Source organism: Heterodontus francisci, chromosome 2, assembly GCF_036365525.1.
Source record: "Heterodontus francisci isolate sHetFra1 chromosome 2, sHetFra1.hap1, whole genome shotgun sequence".
Lineage (NCBI taxonomy): Eukaryota > Metazoa > Chordata > Chondrichthyes > Heterodontiformes > Heterodontidae > Heterodontus > Heterodontus francisci.
The window spans coordinates 168,386,749-168,408,179 of record NC_090372.1 but is presented as its reverse complement, the minus strand read 5'-3'; the positions used below and the strand labels follow the sequence as shown (position 1 = coordinate 168,408,179).

The 21,431-nt window shown below is 43.4% G+C and overlaps 1 protein-coding gene across 9 annotated transcripts in view; it reads right to left on the bottom strand.

Annotated features, from left to right (window-relative positions):
* Nucleotides 1–21,431, bottom strand: part of mllt10 (MLLT10 histone lysine methyltransferase DOT1L cofactor) — a 361,967-nt gene that overhangs the window by 75,985 nt on the left and 264,551 nt on the right. For all 9 annotated transcript variants that reach the window (XM_068013613.1, XM_068013608.1, XM_068013670.1 and 6 more), the window contains one exon: nucleotides 21,229–21,346. In XM_068013613.1, coding sequence (XP_067869714.1) covers nucleotides 21,229–21,346 — 118 coding nt within the window. The remainder of the gene's footprint in view (nucleotides 1–21,228; nucleotides 21,347–21,431) is intronic.

Sequence of the window (21,431 nt, the reverse complement as noted above, 5' to 3'; positions counted from 1 at the left end):
AGCCCATGGGCTGCAGGTTACGTTTGAGCAGTACACAGCGACGTGTCACCACCCTCTCTACATGCGCAATCGCCTCTGACTGGTGCTCTGACATCCGACAGCATATCATATGGGGCCTGGAGATGCACGACGACCGTAATGGCTAGCTCCCATTGGGGGCTGCTGCCTCTACGTGGACCGCACCTGCCTGTTGATTTTGGCTCCGGCGCATACGGATCCTCAGCAGCAGAGGATCACCTTCAATGTAAGGATAAGCCACACCCATTTCCATGTGATAAATAAAGTTGAACACTTCATTTATTCAAAGGTTCCTAACAGGGCAGGCATTGATATTGGGTACATCAGGTGCTTTCATGGATCAACCATGTGCCATGCCATTGCCCATCTTGGCCAAGCTCAGAGGCCACATTAAGATCCTACCAGCTGCATCAGTTGCCCACACCATCCATATAACCTCAACGCTCTTGCCCTTTCTGGCACCCTCCCCACACACAGGGTGACTAGAGTGCCATTGCTCCTTCACAAACACAAACAAACGCAGAGCGTACACTGTTTACGGAGGGAGGGTACACAGCACCTCCTTTCAAGCCTGCAGAGCTTTCCCTCCAGTCATCCCAGACCCCCTCCCTTCTCCATTTAAGAAGGCAGAGCGAGACCCCTGTAATCCCCCCCTCCCTCCTAGTAAGCAGAGTGAGACCCTGCATTCTGGAAGGGAGGGAGGGAGGGGGGGGGGGTGAAATTACAGGAGTCTCACTCTGCATACTGGAAGGGCGGGGGGGTGGGGGTTGCGAGATTACAGGGGTCTCACTCTGCATACTGGAAGGGGGGGGGGGGGGATTACAGGGTAATCCACCCTCCCTCCTCCCTTCCAGTTTGCAGAACGAGACCCCTGTAATCCCCCCTCTCCCTCCTCCCTTCCAGAATGCAGAATGAGACCCCTGAATATCTGAACTTACCTTCAGTAGAGAAAGCTTCTGCTTCTGATGACCAGCCGGCTTTTCTGTTCGGGAATGGGACGACATGTGTCGGCCGCCCGTTCAATGTAAAATCCGGAAGTGTGCATCGAGAGACGGCGGGCTGCATAATCTGCAGAGGTAAGTACAATTTTGAATATGGTAATTGGGGTGCCGCCACGAGGTCCCCCCACCGCTGGTAGTATGCCCTTCTCGACTTCAGGGTTTGAGACAGGCCTCTGCCCGCAGAATTTTACCGGCCCCTGTGCCATGACCCACGGCATCGAGGGGTCGGTAAAATTCAGCCAATATATGGCACAGAAGGAGGCCATTCAGCCCATCAAGTCCATGCCGGCCGTGCACAGAGCTATTCAGTCAGTCCCACTCCCCTGATCGATCCCAGTAGGCCTGCAAGTCTATTTCCTTTGGGCATCTAATTTCCTTTTGAAGTCATTGATTGTCTCCGCTTCCACCACCCTTGTGGGCAGCAAGCTCCAGGTCATTACCACCCGCTGCATAAAAAAGTTCTTCCTCATATTCCCCCTGCATCTCTTGCCCAAAACCTTCAATCTGTGTCCCCTGGTCCTTGTACCATTAGTTAATGGGACCAGTTTTTCCTTGTCTAACTTATCTAAGCCTGTCATAATCTTGTTCATTTCTATTAAATCTCCTGTCAGGCAAACCCCACCTGCCAAGACTGAGGCACACATTATTTCGCCACATGAAGAGAAACTTAAAAGTGCAAACCATGAGTGGAAGCATATTTGCATAATACCAGACAATGTTGAAACAATGGAGACCCCAGCAGTTGCGCCCCAATACACAGAAGTGGTCAGACCAGTTTTAGCCACATGACTATGGCTGTTGCAGAGAAGTTGCACTTCCCACAAAGGATTTTTGAAGAGACTGTTCCATATAAGGAGCTAGTCACATGACTAGACTGCTTGGGCAACTTGGGAGTTTTTTCTGAATTTGAACTCGCAAACAAAGGGATTTGAGGCAGAACGCTGGGTGCTCCTGGAACTGAAGCAAAAACACCTCCTGCCTGCCTGCTCATCTCACAGGGAACTGAAACCATTGAAGACACATGAAACTCAAAGAGAAAGGTTTGCCACATGAACAAAGTTTTAAGATGACTACTGGGCCCCAACAAAGCACAAGACTATAACTTCAATCAAGGACTACAGCGAGCTTGAGAAACAGGAACCAGATATTACCTCAAACTGTTCTACTTATCTTTTCTGTCCCTATTTTGCACGTTTAAATCGCATGTGCATGCTAGCGTGAGCACGTCGTACATTCGTAGGCATGAACCCTATTAGAGTTAAGTTCAAGCTTTAATAAATTTCATCTTCCTGCTTTAAATCAAAGAAAGCCTGTTTGTGCTCACTTATTTGCCTTATAATTGGAAAGTTGTGAACAAGGATTCACAAAGGGAGAGCTCAAAACAGTGTGTTTAAAATTAAACCCTGTTGCATTAAGACCAGGTGAAGACAGCAAGCGACCCCTAGACACATTGCTCACCTGGTCGTAAAATTCCCCTCAATCTCCATTGTTCTAGGGAGAACAATTTAACATTTTGATGAAGTAACAGAGAAGGATGATGAAGGGAATGCAACAGATGTTATCTAAATGGATTTTAAGAAAGCGTTTGTCAAAGTACCACATAAAAAGCTGATTAACAAAATTGAAGCTCATGGAATAGGACGGTCAGTGTCTGCTTGAAAATAAATTGGCTTAAGCACAGAAAACAGAGTCATGGCAAATGGTCGTTTTTTTTTAGACCGCAGGAGAGTAAACAGTGGTGTTTCCCAAGGGTCAGTTCTAGGACCACTGCTTTTTTTTGCTATATATAAATGACTTGGATCTTGGAATACAGAGTAGAATTTCAAAATTTGCCAATGATACCAAACTTGGAGGAGTGGCAAACAAGGAGGATGATATGAACTGCCTGAAACAGGACATAGGTAAGCTAGCAGAATGGGCAGACAAGTGGCAGATGGAATTTAATAGACAAGTGTGAGGTGAAGCATTTTGGGATAGGGAGAGGCAATATAGACTAAATGGCACAGTTTTAAAGAGTGTGCAGGGACAGATCCTTGAAGGTAGCAGGACATATTGAGAGAGTAGTTGGCAAAGAATATGGCCCTAGGCTCGGGGCCTTCACTTACCTGGAAGGAGTTGGGAGCAGTGGCGGACCTGCGTGGAGATAACTACCACTACATGCCGAAGTTTGAAAAAGAGGGGGGAAAAAAGTGACATCACAGGAAAGCAGTGAGTTGATTGACTGGTGAGTATTTGCAGCTCAGAGACAGAGTCTAAACAACCAGAAGTTTAAAACTTAAAAAAAAATATTAGCAACAAGTGGATAGCTGGTGAGTCTTATCTTTTATTTTAAATTAGGTTTCCTACTATTGGTGAGGTTATTACTATTATTGGTAATGTTTTACCTACTCTGTTTGGGATCTTCTTTAAATTAAACATTAAATGTTTAATGTTTCAACTACACTGTTTGGGATCTTCTTCTCCCTGCTGCTCCCACATGCGTTCAAGTCTTCGGAAGAAGGAATTTTCCTCCTCACAAGATCAGATGGCAGGTTGTTCAACCTTGCCCGTCTTAGAGCGAAGACCAAAGTACGGAAAGTCCTCATCAGGGAACTCCTCTTTGCTGACGATGCTGCTTTAACATCTCACACTGAACAGTGTCTGCAGAGACTCATGGACAGGATTGTGGCTGCCTGCATCGAATTTGGCCTAACCATCAGCCTCAAGAAAACAAACATCATGGGACAGGATGTCAGAAATGCTCCATCCATCAATATTGGTGACCACGCTCTGGAAGTGGTTCAAGAGTTCACCTACCTAGGCTCAACTATCACCAGTAACCTGTCTCTTGATGCAGAAATCAACAAGCGCATGGGAAAGGCTTCCACTGCTATGTCCAGACTGGCCAAGAGAGTGTGGGAAAATGGCGCACTGACACGGAACACAAAAGTCCGAGTGTATCAAGCCTGTGTCCTCAGTACCTTGTACTACAGCAGCGAGGCCTGGACAACGTATGTCAGCCAAGAGCGACGTCTCAATTCATTCCATCTTCGCTGCCTCCGGAGAATACTTGGCATCAGGTGGCAGGACCGTATCTCCAACACAGAAGTCCTCGAGGCGGCCAACATCCCCAGCATATATACCCTACTGAGCCAGCGGCGCTTGAGATGGCTTGGCCATGTGAGCCGCATGGAAGATGGCAGGATCCCCAAGGACACATTGTACAGCGAGCTCGTCACTGGTATCAGACCCACCGGCCGTCCATGTCTCCGCTTTAAAGATGTCTGCAAACACGACATGAAGTCCTGTGACACTGATCACAAGTCGTGGGAGTCAGTTGCCAGTGATCGCCAGAGCTGGTGGACAGCCATAAAGGCGGGGCTAAAGTGTGGCGAGTTGAAGAGACTTAGCAGTTGGCAGGAAAAAAGACAGAAGCGCAAGGGGAGAGCCAACTGTGTAACAGCCCCGGCAACCAATTTTATCTGCAGCACCTGTGGAAGAGTCTGTCACTCTAGAATTGGTCTTTATAGCCACTCCAGGCGCTGCTTCACAAACCACTGACCACCTCCAAGCGCTTACCCATTGTCTCTCGAGACAAGGAGGCCAAAGAAGAAAGGTAATGTTTTAGTACTGGTAGGGTATATTAATAGTGGTAAGGTAGGTTAGTATCGGTAAAGTTTAGTATTAGCAGTCATAAGGTTATTACTATTGGTAGGGTTATTAGTATTAGTAGTAGCAGGATTTAATAGTAGCAGTGTTTAAGTGTTCTACCAAGGTTACTATCTAATGGACAGAGGGATGGCAGAGCTGCTCCAACCTCAGGAGTGCACATCCTGTGCTATGTGGGAACTCCAACGCGATGCTCGGATCCTAGATAACCATAGGTGCAGGAAATGTCGTCAGTTGCAGCAGCTTGAGCACTGGGTTGCGGAACTCGAGCAGCAGCTGGTGTCACTGCGGTGCATCCGCGAGGATGAGAGCTTCGTGGATAGCACGTTTATAGATGTGGTCACCTCGCAGCTTAAGAGTATGCAGGGAGAGGGGGAAGGAGCGACTGCCAGACAGTCAAGAAGAAACAGGCAGGTAGTGCAGGAGACCTCCAAAAGGTCTCCAAAAGATTTTCAGTTCTGAATATTGAGGAAAGGGATGGTCCATCTGGGGAGTGCAGCCACAGCCAAGGCCATGGCACCATGGGTGGCTAAGCTGCACAGGGAAGCATAAGGAAGATTGGAAGAGCAATTGTGAAAGAAGATTCAATAGTCAGGGGAACAGACAGGTATTTCTGTGGATACAGACGTGAATTCAAAATGGTGTGTTGCCTCCCTGGTGCCAAGGTCAAGGATGTCACTGAACGGCTGCAGAGCACTCCGAAGGGGGAGGGTGAACTGCCAGCAGTCGTGATCCACATTGGTACCAATGACATAGGTAGAAAAAGGGATGTGTACGTGCAGAAAGAGTTTACTGAGCCAGGTAAGAAATTAGCAAGCAAGACATCAGAAGTAGTAATCTCCAGATTATTCCCAGTGCCACGTGCAAGTGAATACAGGAATAGGAGGATAAGACAGATGAACGCTTGGCTGGAAGGTTGGTGCAGGAGGGAGGGCTTTAGATTCCTGGGACATTGGGACCGGCTGTGGGGGAGATGGGAACTGTGCAGGCTGGACAGGTTGCACCTGAACAAAGCGGGATTGAGTATCTTGCGGGACATTTGGCGAGTGCTGTTGGGGAAGGTTTAAACTAGTTTAGCAAGGGGTTGGGGACCTGAGGGTAGACTCAGTTGAGACCAGATCAGGAATGAAAATGGAAGGCAGAAAATTAGCGGATGAGTCTGGAAGGCAGAGGAGACAAAGGTTAGAACATTTTTTTTAAAAAGAGTTTGACAGTGCTCAAGGGTATCTACTTCAATGCAAGGAGTATAGCAAATAAACCAGATGAGCTGAGGGCACAGATAGACACGTAGCAGTATGATATCATAGCTATTACAGAAACATGGCTTAAGGAGGTACAGGAATGGCAGCTCAACATTCCTGGTTATGGGGTTTTCAGACATGATAGAGAGGGGGATAAAAAAAAAGGAATGGCAATTTTGGTCAAAGAAACAATTACAGCTATGAGGAGGGATGATATGTTAGAAGGATCATCAAATGAGGCCATATGGATTGAGCTAAGGAACAAAAAAGGAGCAATAACACTGCTGGAAGTGTACTATAGACCCCCAAACAATCAGAGGAAGATATAAGAGCAAATATGTAGGCAAGTCTCTGAGAAGTGCAAAAACAATAAGGCATTAATAGTGGGGGATTTTAGCTACTTAGGTGCATTCAGGAGAACTTTTTTGGCCAGTATGGAGCAAGTCCAACAAGAAAGGGCACAGTTTTGGAGTTAGTTTTAGGAAATGAAGCTGGGCAGGTGGAAGGAGTGGCAACAGGAGAGCATTTTGGTGATAGTGATCATAATTCAGTTCGTTTAACATAATTATGGAAAGGGATAAGGATAGAACAGGAGTTAGAATTCTCAATTGGGACAAAGCCAATTTTACTAAGCTGAGGGGTGATTGAGCGAAAATGGACTGGAAACAGCTACTTGAAGGTAAATCGGAGTCAGAGCGGTGGGAGGCATTCAAAAGGGAGATTCAAGAGGTTCAGAGTAAACATGTTCCCACAAAGAAAAAAGGGTGGGATGCCCAAATCTAGAGCCCCCTGGATGTCAAGGTGCTTACAGGGTAAGACAAGGCTGAAAATGAAAGCTTATGTCCGACAGAGAACTCAATACTACAGAAAGCCGAGGAAAGAAGTGGAGGGTGAAATCAAAAAGAAAATTAGCGAAGTAAAGAGGGGGCATGACAGAATATTGGCAAGCAAAATCAAATTGAACCCAAAGATGTTTTATCAATACACTAACAGTAAGAGGATAACTAAGGAAAGAGTAGGGCCCATAAAAGACCAAAAAGCCAACCTACATGTAGGGGCAGAAGATGTTGGTAATGTTCTGAATGAATACTGTGTGTCTGTCTTCACAAAAGAGGGGAACGATGCAGATATTGCAGTTAAGGAGGAGCAGTGCAACATATTGTCTGTGACAAACATAGGAGAGAAGAAGTATTAAGGGATTAGCATCCTTGAAAGTGGATAAATCACCAGGTCCAGATGAAATGCACCCCAGGCTATTAAGAGGTTAGGGAGAAAATAGCGGAAGGTCTGACCCATCATTTTCCAACCCTCGCTGGATACAGGTTTGGTGCTGGAGGATTGGAAGACTGCTAACGTACTTTTGTACTTTCGTACTTTTGTAACGTATAAGCAAGAACCTGGTTTAAAGTGTGTCTACTTCAACGCCAGGAGCATCCGGAATAAGGTGGGTGAGCTTGCAGCATGGGTTGGTACCTGGGATCTCGATGTAGTAGCCATTTCGGAGACATGGGTAGAGCAGGGGCAGGAATGGATGTTGCAGATTCCGGGATTTAGATGTTTCAGTAAGAACAGAGAAGATGGTAAAAGAGGGGGGGGGTGTGGCATTGTTAATCAAGGAGAGTATTACAGCGACAGAAAGGACGTTTGAGGACTCGTCTACTGAGGTAGTATGGGCCGAGGTTAGAAACAGGAGAGGTGAGGTTACCCTGTTGTGAGTCTTTTATAGACCTCCGAATAGTTCCAGAGATGTAGAGGAAAGGATAGCGAAGATGATTCTCGACAGGGGCGAGAGTAACAGGGTAGTTGTTATGGGGGACTTGAACTTTCCAAATATCGACTGGAAATACTATAGTTCGAGTACTTTAGATGGGTCAGTTTTTGTCCAGTGTGTGCAGGAGGGTTTTCTGACACAGTATGTAGACAGGCCACATTGGATTTGGTACTGGGAAATAAACCTGGCCAGGTGTTAGATTTAGAAGTTGGTGAGCACTTTGGTGATAGTGATCACAATTCGGTTAGGTTTACCTTAGCGATGGGCAGGGACAGGTATATACCGCAGGGCAAGAATTATAGCTGGGGGAAAGGAAATTATGATGCGATTAGGCAAGATTTAGGATGCGTAGGATGGGGAAGGAAACTGCAGGGGATGGGAACAATCGAAATGTGGAGCTTATTCAAGGAGCAGCTACTGTGTGGCCTTGATAAGTATGTACCTGTGAAGCAGGGAGGAAGTTGTCGAGCGAGGGAGCCGTGGTTTACTAAAGAAGTTGAAGCGCTTGTCAAGAGGAAGAAGAAGGCTTATGTTAGGATGAGACGTGAAGGCTCAGTTAGGGCGCTTGAGAGCTACAAGCTAGCCAGGAAGGATCTAAAGGGAGAGCTGAGAAGAGCAAGGAGAGGACACGAGAAGTCATTGGTGGATAGGATCAGGGAAAACCCTAAGCCTTTCTATAGGTATATCAGGAATAAAAGAATGACTAGAGTTAGATTAGGGCCAATCAAGGATAGTAGTGGGAAGTTGTGTGTGGAATCAGAGGAGATAGGGGAAGTGTTAAATGAATATTTTGCGTCAGTATTTACAGTAGAGAAAGAAAATGTTGTTGAGAATACGGAGATTCAGGCTACTAGGCTAGATGGGATTGAGGTTCACAAGGAGGAGGTGTTATCAATTTTGGAAAGTGTGAAAATAGATAAGTCCCCTGGGCCAGATGGGATTTATCCTAGGATTCTCTGGGAAGCCAGGGAGGAGATTGCAGAGCCTTTGTCCTTGATCTTTATGTCGTCATTGTCGACAGGAATAGTGCCGGAAGACTGGAGGATAGCAAATGTTGTCCCCTTGTTCAAGAAGGGGAGTAGAGACAGCCCTGGTAATTATAGACCTGTGAGCCTTACTTCGGTTGTGGGTAAGATGTTGGAAAAAGTTATAAGAGACAGGATTTATAATCATCTTGAAAAGAATAAGTTCATTAGAGATAGTCAGCACGGTTTTGTGACGGGTAGGTCGTGCCTCACAAACCTTATTGAGTTTTTCGAGAAGGTGACCAAACAGGTGGATGAGGGTAAAGCAGTGGATGTGGTGTATATGGATTTCAGTAAGGCGTTTGATAAGGTTCCCCACGGTAGGCTGTTGCAGAAAATATGGAAGTATGGGGTTGAAGGTGATTTAGAGCTTTGGATCAGAAATTGGCTAGCTGAAAGAAGACAGAGGGTGGTTGTTGATGGCAAATGTTCTTCCTGGAGTTTAGTTACTAGTGGTGTACCGCAAGGATCTGTTTTGGGGCCACTGCTGTTTGTCATTTTTATAAATGACCTGGAAGAGGGTGTAGAAGGGTGGGTTAGTAAATTTGCAGATGACACTAAGGTCGGTGGAGTTGTGGATAGTGCCGAAGGATGTTGTAGGGTACAGAGGGACATAGATAGGCTGCAGAGCTGGGCTGAGAAATGGCAAATGGAGTTTAATATGGAAAAGTGTGAGGTGATTCACTTTGGAAGGAGTAACAGGAATGCAGAGTACTGGGCTAATGGGAAGATTCTTGGTAGTGTAGATGAACAGAGAGATCTTGGTGTCCAGGTGCATAAATCCCTGAAGGTTGCTACCCAGGTTAATAGGGCTGTTAAGAAGGCATATGGTGTGTTAGCTTTTATTAGTAGGGGGATCGAGTTTCGGAGCCACTAGGTCATGCTGCAGCTGTACAAAACTCTGGTGAGACCGCACCTGGAGTATTGCGTGCAGTTCTGGTCACCGCATTATAGGAAGGATGTGGAAGCTATGGAAAGGGTGCAGAGGAGATTTACTAGGATGTTGCCTGGTATGGAGGGAAGGTCGTACGAGGAAAGGCTGAGGGACTTGAGATTGTTTTCGTTGGAGAGAAGGAGGAGGAGAGGTGACTTAATAGAGACATATAAGATAATCAGAGGGTTAGATAGGGTGGATAGTGAGCGTCTTTTTCCTCGGATGGTGATGGCAAACACGAGGGGACATAGCTTCAAGTTGAGGGGTGATAGATATAGGACAGATGTGAGAGGTAGTTTCTTTACTCAGAGAGTAGTAAGGGCGTGGAACTCCCTGCCTGCAGCAGTAGTAGATTCGCCAACTTTAAGGGCATTTAAGCGGTCATTGGATAGACATATGGATGAAAGTGGAATAGTGTAGGTCAGATGGTTTCACAGGTCGGCGCAACATCGAGGGCCGAAGGGCCTGTACTGCGCTGTAATGTTCTAATTCTAATTCAAAAAAAAAAAAGGGAGTGAGGGATAGACTGAATAATTACAAGCCAGTCAGTCAAATCTCGGTAGTGGGCAAATTATTGGAATCAATTCTGCAAGACAGGATAAACTGGTCACTTAGAAAGGCATGGATCAATCAAGGATGGTCAGCATGGCTTTGTTAAGGGAAGATTGTGTCTGACTAACTTGATTGAATTTTTTGAAGAACTAACAAGGAGGATTGATGAGGGTCGTGCAGTGGATGAGGTCTATGTGGATTTTAGCACGGCTTTTGACAAGGTCCCATATGGCAGACTGGTTTAAAAAGATAAAATCCCATGGGATCCAAGGAAATGCAGCAAGGTGGATACAAAATTAGCTCAGTAGCAGGAAACAAAGGGTAATTGCTGACAGCTGTTTTAGCGACTTGAGGGCTGTTTCCAGTGGCGTTCCGCAGGGCTCAGTACTGGGTCCCCTATTTTTTGTGGTATATATTAACGAGTTGGACATAAATGTAGGGGGCATGGTCAAGAAGTTTGCAGACGACACGAAAATTGGTCATGTGGTTGATAGCGAGGAGGATAGCTGTAGACTGCAGAAAGATATCAATGGGGCAGGTGGGCAGAAAAGTAACAAATGGAATTCAGCTCAGAGAAGTGTGAGGTGATGCATTTGGGGAAGTCAAACAAGGCAAAAGAATACACAATTAATGGGAAAATATTGAGAAGTGTAGAGGAAGTGCGGGACCTTGGAGTAAATGCCCACAGACCCCTGAAGGTAGCAGGACAAATCAATAAGGTGGCATATGGAATCCTTTCCTTTATTAGCCGAGGTATAGAATATAAGAGCAGGGAGGTTATGCTGGAACTGTATAAATCATTAGTTTGGCTACAAGGTTGAGTACTGTGTGCAGTTCTGGTCACCTCATTACAGAAAGGATATAACTGCACTGGAGAGGCTACAGAGGAGATTTGAGGATGTTGCCAGCACTGGAAAAATGCAGCTATGAGGAAAGATTGGATAGGCTGGGGTTGTTCTCCTTGGAACAGAGGAGGCTGACAGGAGATTTGCTTGGGATGTACAAAATTGTGAAGGCCTGGACAAAGTGGATGGGAAGGGCCTATTTACCTTAGCAAAGAGGCCAGTGACTAGGGGGCACAGATTTAAAGTGATTGGTAAAACGATTAGAGGGGAAACGAGGAAAAAAAATTTCACCCAGAGGGTGATAGGGGTCTGGAACTCACTGCCTGCAAGGGTAGTAGAGGCAGAAACCCTCAACTCATTTAAAAGGTGTCTGGATATGCACCTCAAGTGCCATAACCAGCAGAGCTATGGACCAAATGCTGGGAAGTGGAATTAGACTGGTTAGCTCATTTCTTGGCCGGTGCAGACACAATGGGCCAAGTGGCCCCTTTCTGAGCTGTAAACTTTCTATAATTGTCTTAGGCTTCATAAATAGAGGTACTGAGTACAAAAGCGGGGAGGTTATGTTGAACCTTTATAAATCCCTAGTTAGGCCACAACTAGAGTATTGCGTCCAGTTCCCCAGGATGTGAGGGTCCTTAAGAGGGTGTAGAGGAGATTTACCTGAATGGTCCCAGGGATGAGGGATTTTGGCTACAAGGTTAGTTTAGAGAAGCTGGGGTCGTTCTCCTTGGTGCAAAGGAGATTGAGGGGAGATTTGATAGAGGAGTATAAAATTATGACAGGTTTAAATAAGGTAGACAAAAAAAAAAGCTGTTCCCATGAGTTAGGACTATGGGACATAATTTAAGGTTTTGGGCAAGAGATGCAGGGGGAATGTGAGGAAGAACTATTTTTACACAGCAAGTGTTAATGACCTGGAACTTGCTGCCTACAAGGTGGTGGAAGTGGAGATGATGAATGATTTCAAAAAGGAAATTGGATGGACATTTGAGGGACATAAAGCTGCAGGGTTACAGGGAGATAGTGGGGGAATGGGACTGACTGGATTGCTCTGCAGGAACTGGCATGGACTCGAAGGGCCGAATGGCCTCCTCCTGTGCCGTTCTGACTCTAGGTTCAGGCTTTTTACTTTAGAAAAAAGTCTTAGAGGTGGCCTGGTAGAGATCTTTGAGGCAAATAGCTTAAATGCTTTCAAAAGGAAACTAGAAGTACAAGAGAGAAAGGGGTACAGAAAGATATGCTGAAAGGCCATGAGGTAGATGGAGTGGGAGGAGAATCTTGCGGAGTATAAACACCATCACAGATTACTTGGGTCGAATGGCTTGTTTCTGTGCTGTATTTTCTATGTATTTTTATGTCAAACCTCAAATGTCGCTGTTAATTCATGCATTAAAAAAGCAGGGAAATAACATGAATATGCTGTGTTCATCCAGTATTACCACCATCAGTAACTTCTACATATACTGCTAGTTTGAGTTTGTCAGATTTATTCTATTTTACTTAAAATAAAAATCATTACACGTGCCAACATGAAACAAAAATTAAAATGGATGAAAACTGGTTTGCAGAAACATACATGGGGAAATGAATTTTGTGCTAAGTAAATGTAATAGATTGGGAATTTGTAACCTTTCATATATTTATTGCCACTCCTCACATTTCACTTGCAGTTGCAAAATACTCCACTACTGACAGTACAAATTCTTTCTCCAGTTACTGCATTCTAGCAAAGGGACTGCCACCAGCAAACTCAAAACAGTTTTCAAAGTTATCTAACATAACCAAGCTCTACAACTTTGCCAAAAACAGGCCAAGAGTCTCCATTACACTTCATAGTAGTTAAAGCCTAAGTCTAGAAATCTCTGATTTTTTTAATGAAAACTGTTGGTTGTGCCACTCTAACCCTAAACCTTAGTTTATTTCTAAATTCTGCAATTGCAATGACAGGATTGCTCAAATAAAGCCATTTAATGAAACCACACCAGGGAACATTCCTCTTATTTACTCAAAAAAATCTAATGCAACCAGTCTTGAAGAAAATAAACTAACACCTAAATTAACAATCCAAAATGGCCCAACCCCTAGCCTCAAAAACGTCCAATATATTATATATCTTGTATATAACACACACATATCCTGTAAGTATCACAATGACTGGCTGTAACCAGTCACTCATACTGTTATAAAATATATAATTGGGGAGGCGGTGGCATAGTGGTAATGTCACTAGACTAGTAATCCAGATGCCTAGGTTAATGCTCTGGGGACATGGGTTCGAAACCCACCACGACAGATTAATTGAGTTCAATTAATAAATCTGGCTAGTCTAGTGGTGACCATGAAACCGCTGTCGATTGTTGCAAAAACCCATCTGGTACACTAATGCCCAAACATGGACAAAAGAGCTGACTGCCCTTGACATCAAGGCAGCATTTGATCGAGTATAGCATCAAGGAACCTTAGCAAAACTGGAGTCAATAGGAACCAGGGAAAATTCTCTGCTGTTTAGAGTCATACCTAGCACAAAGGAAGATGGTTGTGGTTGTTGGAGGTCAATCATCTCAGTCCCAGGACATCACTGCAGGAATTCCTCAGGGTAGTGTCCTAGGCCCAACCATCTTCAACTGCATCATCAATGACCTTCCCTCCATCATAAGGTCAGAAGTGGGGATGCTTGCTGATGATTGCACCATGTTCAGCACATTTCGCGACTCCTCAAATACTGAAGCAGCAAGACCTGGACAAAATCCAGGCTTGGGCTAATAAGTGGCGAATTAGCATTCGCGCCACACAAGTGCCAGGCAATGACCATCTCAAACAGGAGAGAATCTAACCATCTCCCCTTAATGTTCAATGGCATTACGATTACTGAATCCCCCATTATCAATATCCTGGGAGTTGCCTTTGACCAGAAACTGAACTGGACCAACCACATAAATACTGTGGCTATAAGAGCAGGTCAGAGGCTGGGAATTCTGCAGCGAGTGACTCACTTCCTGACACCCCAATGTCTGTCCATCATCTACAAGGTAAAAGTCAGGAGTGTGATGGAATATTCTCCACTTGCCTGGATGAGTACAACTCCAACAACATGCAGGAACATCAACACTATCCAGGACAAAGCAGCCCGACGCACAGTGGCAGCAGCAGTGTGTACCATCTACAAGATGCACTGCAGCAACGCACCAAGGTTCCTTCGACAGCACCTTCCAAACCCACAACCTCTACCACCTAGAAGGACAAGGGCAGCAGATGCTTGGGAACACCACCACCTGCAAATTCCCCTCCAAGCATGCACCATCCTGACTTGGAACTATATCGCCGCTTCTTCACTGTTGCAGGGTCAAAATCCTGGAACTCCCTTCCGAATAGCACTGTGGGTGTACCTACACCCCAAGCACTACAGCGATTCAAGGCGGCAGCTCACCACCACCTTCTCAAGGGCAATTAGGGATGGGCAATACATGCTGGCCTGGCCAGCAATGCCCACATCCCATGAATGAATTAAAAGAAATCTTTCAACTTAATGCACAATACCATGGGAGATCAGCTAAAAAGAACTCTTATTTTGGAGATAAACACTTAAGTGCACCTGCTCGAGCTGCTCAAACTTTCCTGCCTCAAGTTGATGTGCCAGCAACAAATGCTACCGACAAGTTCAAATTCCTTCTTCTAGCTAGATTCAGTTGGCCACAGTCCTGCCCTTTAATAAATCTGATTCATTTTGATAGCCTTCAGACTCACCTTCCAACTGATTTGACTAGTTGATACTGACAAGCCCCGTCAATTCAAAATGCCGATTTGTCTTGTGAATACTAATAAACTGACACAATGTTTGAAAAGTTTTCTGCTGCCTTAAAATATTTACAACTGGCATGTATGCTGTTGACTAGTATTTTTTTTAAGCCTCTCTGGATAGAGTTCCAAAACAACAATTGTCTATGGAAGAATAAGTGTTGGAAAATGCAGATTAAGTTTACTGGGAACATTTAAAAAGAACACCAAATGCACAAGGGGCATTGTGGTCATCTGATTTTCACTTGGGTTGCAGTACTAAACTCTGAGCATCAGATCTGGTATTTAATTGAACATGGTTCCTCATTTGGTCAACTTCAAAATACTAATATACAAAAATGGTAGAATAACCCAATCATGGAACTTTGGACCACCTCCATTAGTGTAGTATTTCCTCAGTACTGTACTCAGTCAGCTTAGATTATGCCTTTGCAGTGGGACTGAAAACCACAACCTTCTAATGAGGTGAGAGTGCTACCACACAGCCAAGGTCGACAGTGAATCATACAAAACTTTATCTATGCATTTGGGTCATTTAAAGCTATTTCTAGAAGAAACACATGATCCCCTTTTTCCTCCACCATACTAGCATTCCCTCCCATCAAGGGAAGCTCCATAACCTAGACTCAATGAACATAAATTGAAGCTTCTTTCTAAAACCCAGCTAATTACCCCATTATTCTGAAAGTTGTTGCTTCCTCTACATTAATTATCTTGGGTGCAAAGAACAGGATTGAAACTACCCGCCATGCTTCTATCTGGACTAGCAACATCACTGGCAGAGGAGCGACGAAAGGCACTTCAATGAAGCTGCTTACATTCTGGAAAATCTTAATATTGGAGCATTCAAATATATCTTCTTGATAAGTCCATTCACAGAGCAATGATCATGAGATGAATGTTGGCACTGGTGTAGAGTCTTCAGTCAAATACAACTGAGATTCACTGTCAAGGTCAATCCCAATCGATAACAGTTTCTCAGCAGCTTCAACAGAAATTTAAAATTACATCAATGGAAGAAACCAATTGTTTAGGCTGAATTTGAAGACTGTGCCACCAGTAGTGAAATAATCCTTTATTCCAGTTGACAACTGGGATGTTCTGATCACTTGAATAGATCCAATATCTTGCACAGAGGTTGAGCCCACAGGCAGTGGCAATGACTAACACCTCCTCACTCATTCTCTGTCTTTTGGGAGAGCCCTGTGCTAACTTGGAAACCAAGGTTTCACTATTCTGAAAGAATCACTGTATCTTAAATAATCAAGCTTCAATGTACTAGGAGCTGGTACTCATTTAAAGATGACCCACCCATGCCAATTCTTTCTTTTAATTCAGGGAATATTTAGTGAATTGAAAAGTTTGTGAAGCGCAGTAAAAAGAGTGTTTGTGGCAGTCAACACAGTCTTGAGGCAATGGAAAACTTGGAGTGAGGTCCAACAGTCAATTGAAATTTATATTATTTCTAAAGCAGATTTTTGTTTGCAAGTTCCAAAGCAAAATTCAGTACTCTGCAACACAAAAGTTAAAAAACTGCAATAAACAGGAGAGAAATTAGAAAAGTTGAAATAAATAGTGGAAAGAAATCCAGCTGGAAACTTGTAATACCATGAAAAAAGCAACAACTTCAAAAAAAAGAAAATCCACCAATATGCCCCAACAAAGAAGGGCAAAATCAATTCTATAGCCACATGGGGCAGTGATAAAAACCCTTTCCGGGGGCCAAATAATCTGTTCATTCTGCATTTCCCGGGGCCAAGTCTGATGCGCAGTTCTTCGAAGATGTAACCAGTAAAGTGGACAATGGGGATCCTGTAGATGTAGTATATCTGGACTTCCAGAAGGCATTTGATAAGATGCCACACAAAAGGTTAATACACAAGGTAAGATCACATGGGGTTAGGGGTAATTTATTAGCTTGGGCAGAGGATTGGCTAACCAACAGAAAACAGAGAGTCAGGATAAATGGGTCATTTTCTGGTTGGCAAGATGTAACTAGTGGGGTGCTTACAGGGTTCAGTTCTCGGGCTCCAACTATTTACAATCTATATTAATGACTTGGATGCAGGGATAGAAGGTACTATAGCCAAATTTGCAGATGACACAAAATAGGTGGAATAGTAAGTTGCAATAAATAAGAAATTTACAAATGGATATGGATAGGTTAGGTGAATGGGCCAAAATTTGGCAGATGGAGTTTAACGTGGATAAGTGTGAGGTTATCCACTTTGGTCGGAAGAATAGAAAGGCAAATTATCATCTAAATGGAGAGAAACTTCAGAGTGCTTCGGTGCAGAGGGATCTGGGTGTCCTCGTGCATGAATCGCAGAAAAGTTATATGCGGGTGCAGCAGGTAATAAGGAAGGCAAATGAAATTTTGGCATTTATTGCTCAAGGAATAGAGTATAAAAGTAGGGAAGTGTTGCTGCAACTGTACAAGGCATTAGTGAGACCGCACCTGGAGTATTGCGTACAGTTTTGATCCCTCACTTGAGGAGGGATATAGTTGCATTGGAGGCAGTTTTCAGAGGAGGTTCACTAGAATGCTTCCAGGGATGAGGGGTTTGTCTTATGAAGAGAGATTGAGCAGTTTAGAATGAGGAGATCTAATTGAGGTATATATGATGATTAAGGGGATTGACAAAGTAGACATAGAGAGGATATTTCCTCTGGTGGGGCAATCTAGAACGAGAGGTCAGTTTTAGGAGAAGGGGTAGCAGATTTAAAACAGAGATGAGGAGAAATTACTTCTCTCAAAGGGTCATGAATCTGTGGAATTCACTAACCTAGAGTGCGGTGGATGCTGGGATATTGAGTAAATTTAAGGAGGAGATACAGATTTTTAATTAGTAAAGGGTTGAAGAGTTACGGAGAACGGGCAGGAAAGTGGAGTTGAGGCTGAGATGAGATCAGCCATGATCATATTGAATGGCGGAGCAGGCTCGAGGGGCCGAATTGCCTACTCCCACTCCTAGTTCTTTTGTTCTTATGTATGTTAGGCTAGTTATCAATCTGTGCCAGCCAATATTGGACAGGAAAATTTGGGTGGGAACAATAAATGGTGACTACGGAGTTCCATAGGAATCTAAAGCACCATATCTTGGCTCTTGGAGAAGCCTAGGGGTTACCTCGGCTGTTGCTCTGAACGTGGACTCGAGACTATGGACTCCCTGGACTTACTTCTGTGTCCGTGGTCCCTACCACAGTAGAGGTCAGACATGTTGTCCTCCAAGACAGCCTTCAGTTTTTTTGATGTGCTCCTGCTACTGAAGTTAATGTAGAATAAGCAGGAACTGAAATAAAAACAGAAAATGCTGGAAATGCACAACAGTGACTTAAATTGGGATGGTTTAGGCATGTTTGTTTGTTATCATGTGACATTGAAACCTGCCTCAAAGAATTTGGTGCAAAATGTAAAACCAGAGAAAGATCAATAATTACAAGAAATTGGGGCATGGGATTAGAAGCAAAGGTACCTTGCATAATATGGCCCTTACCCCTTCCCAATAAAAGTGTCAACACAAGAAAAATTAGGGAAATCTTAAGAACCAGCTACATTCTGACTTGCTATGGTTTTTCACAATTCTTTTGCATTACAGTGGTGTAAATTTACATTTTAAGCCCAATCTGCTGGCAGTCATTTATGCTGAGTGCTGACTAACCAACTGCCAGCCTAAAAACAAGATCTGTTTACTCATAAAGAACCCAATTTGGCCCCTTGCAGGGGTTTCCCTTACACTATTGAGTCACCTGACCTCCTGACCTCTCCAAGCCAAAAGCATGACTGATTCATTCTTGTTAAATTGGTTTAGCCCTCCCCCAGGAGGCTGTGAGTGGGAGGAGAGAAATAGAAAGTATGGCTTCCTTCAGATGTCACTGATACTTTAGGAAAAATGAAGCAGCCAGTCCATCTCCTCTTTAAAAGTTAGAGGATAACTTACTATTATTAATAGTAATTGAGACAAATACCAGCAAAATTAATAAAGGGAAGCTAAAACTGAAAGGGACACATTTTCTGCTTTTAAAACAAAATGATCTCTCTAATAGGTGACATAGAAAGTAATTATTGATCTTTCTCTGGTTTTACATTTTGCACCAAAATCTTAATATTGGAGCATTCAAAAATCTTTGACGTAGAAAGTAATCTAATAAAATGAATAAAAAGGGAGACTCAGCCCATTCATGACAAAATATAGAGGTGTGTTCTTAATCACTGCACAAAACTAAGAGAATGAACACATCAATCACTTTAGTCACAAGAGACATTGCAGCATTCCAGTATACCAATAACTTTAGTCAAACATTTACACTACAGGCACTGAAAAATGAGCTACAACACTTAGTAACAATAGCATTAACATTTTCCTTCTGACATCTAAATTGTTTTGTCTAAAATGGTATAAAAGAAGATATAAGCTGCTTCAAGTAACCAGCTTCCTGGAAAAATCAAAGAGCAATGGACTATTTTCTCATAGGATGGAAGTCTCAAACAGCTATTTGCAAATTTTTCTAAAATTTTGTTCAGTAAGTCGTCAAAGCCAAGTCAAAAATTCTTCCTTTGAAGTGAGAATATCTGCATGAGTCAGCTAAAGCAATTGAAAGAAAAAGGACAGTAAACAACAATTAATCAGCGTAAAACTGAACCATTCATGGTTTCTCATTTAATCCTTGCTCTTGGATTAAAGCCCGAGACGGGTATAAAATTAAAACCCGAGACTGGCTCGGCCCAACCACCGCCAACTCGATCCAGAGTCCTTTAATTTTTTTTGCGCCCGACCTGACACGAATATCGTTCATCCGTTCCGGCAACAGGCTATACTGGCAGAAGGAGTTGTGGGGAAACATGGGTAAGCCAGATCCTGTGACTTCCCGGAAGCAGCACAATCCAGCCCGACCCCACCCGAACCTGACAAGTGTAGTTGGGTCTCGTCTGGTTCGGATTGGGTAGCCAGGCTTTATCTTGGATACCACAGTATTTCAATCATACAAAACTGTAGTACAGACCAACATTTAATTACTGTTCTATGATTCCAATATTTTGTGTTGGGGTAAAAGGACTTTATCACTTACATTTCCTACAAAAACAAGGAGGAAAAGGAAATAAATGGCCAATTATAGGTTTCGCTCCAAAAGAAATTGTTCAGAGAGGCAGGTAAAACACTTGCCCTCCTGTCATTTCCCTTTACTCTTCTGGTCTAATAATGAAAGAAGTAATGACAATGGTTCTCGCATGAATATCCAAAACAGAAATGAAAGTGTATTGCACTGTCATTGTTGTTCCCTGATAGATTAATACTGGCTGGGACTTGGAATCAATTCAAGATATTCCATTTGCTGGATTGTGAAATTCTTTGTATTTTTTACTTAATAGTAAGGTACAAGACTGGAAAGCATGATCTAGTCCATCTGGCCAGTCACAAACATGAATATTGCTCAATCACATACTCCTTTAAATAGCTATCCAATTTTCCCTTAAAATTTACCACACCCTTGGTCTTCATTGCCTACCTAGCCAGTCTGCCATATATCGTTACTACCCTCTGCATAAAGTAATTGAAATCTAAACTGTCCATCCCTCTTCAATGCTTGAGCCTTGGTTCCAGAGTTTGCGGCATCTTAAACATATCAGAGTTTAGTTATAAAAAACAGAAAATGCTCAAAACACTCAGGAGGTCTGGCGGTGTTTTCTGTTTTTATTTCAGATTTCCAGCATGCGCAGTATTTTGCTTTTGTATCAGAGTTTATTTGATCTATTTTCTTAAGAATCTTAAATGCTTAAACAGCATCTCCCCATAACCTTCCATTCTCCAGAGAAAATAATCTCAATCTCTTCAACCTCTTCTCAAGGTTCAGATGCCTTAAGTGAGGTATCGGCTTGCCCATTTTGTTTATTATTTGCATTTTCTTTGATACAGTTCCTCTCCTTCTTCATCTACATGCTGCTCTTGGCGACACCATTCACAAACAGGGCTTAGCATTCACATGTACACTAATGACACCCAGCTCCACTCCACCACTGTTCACACAATGCTGACGAACTGTTTGTCTGATAAGTCGCAATTTAGTCAAGTTAAACGCTGATAAGACCACAATCATTGTCTTCACCACAAACTCAGTACCCTTCCCACCAATTCTGTTCCTCCCTCCAGCACCGTCTCAGGTTGAAACAGATTGCCTGAAATCTGCCTGAGATTTTGAAAAGATAAATAGTAGCACAAACTGATAAAGGCTGGCCATTTGATGTTTTTTTTTTAAATTTCTGTACAGTACTAAGTTAATCAATAAGCAATTTCTGGTGAAAAACTAGTTGGGAGTAGCATATCTCAAAAATAAAAATCCCAGAAATCATACGCCATTTATATTTTCCTGCCCCTTCCAACTCTGTTCAAACTTACCTGCTTGATTGGTCTCAGACTGTGCAATAAGAGCTGCCATTGCTGAGTTGGGATTTAATCGATTGCCAAACATGTGAGATGGTGCAAGATTAAAAGAAGATCCAGGTAGTGCACTTGCCTATGGAGGAAGCAATACAGCAAAATTAGAGATGTACATAAATAAATGGTTTTGAGACACAAATCACTTGTAATGGGAAAATCCA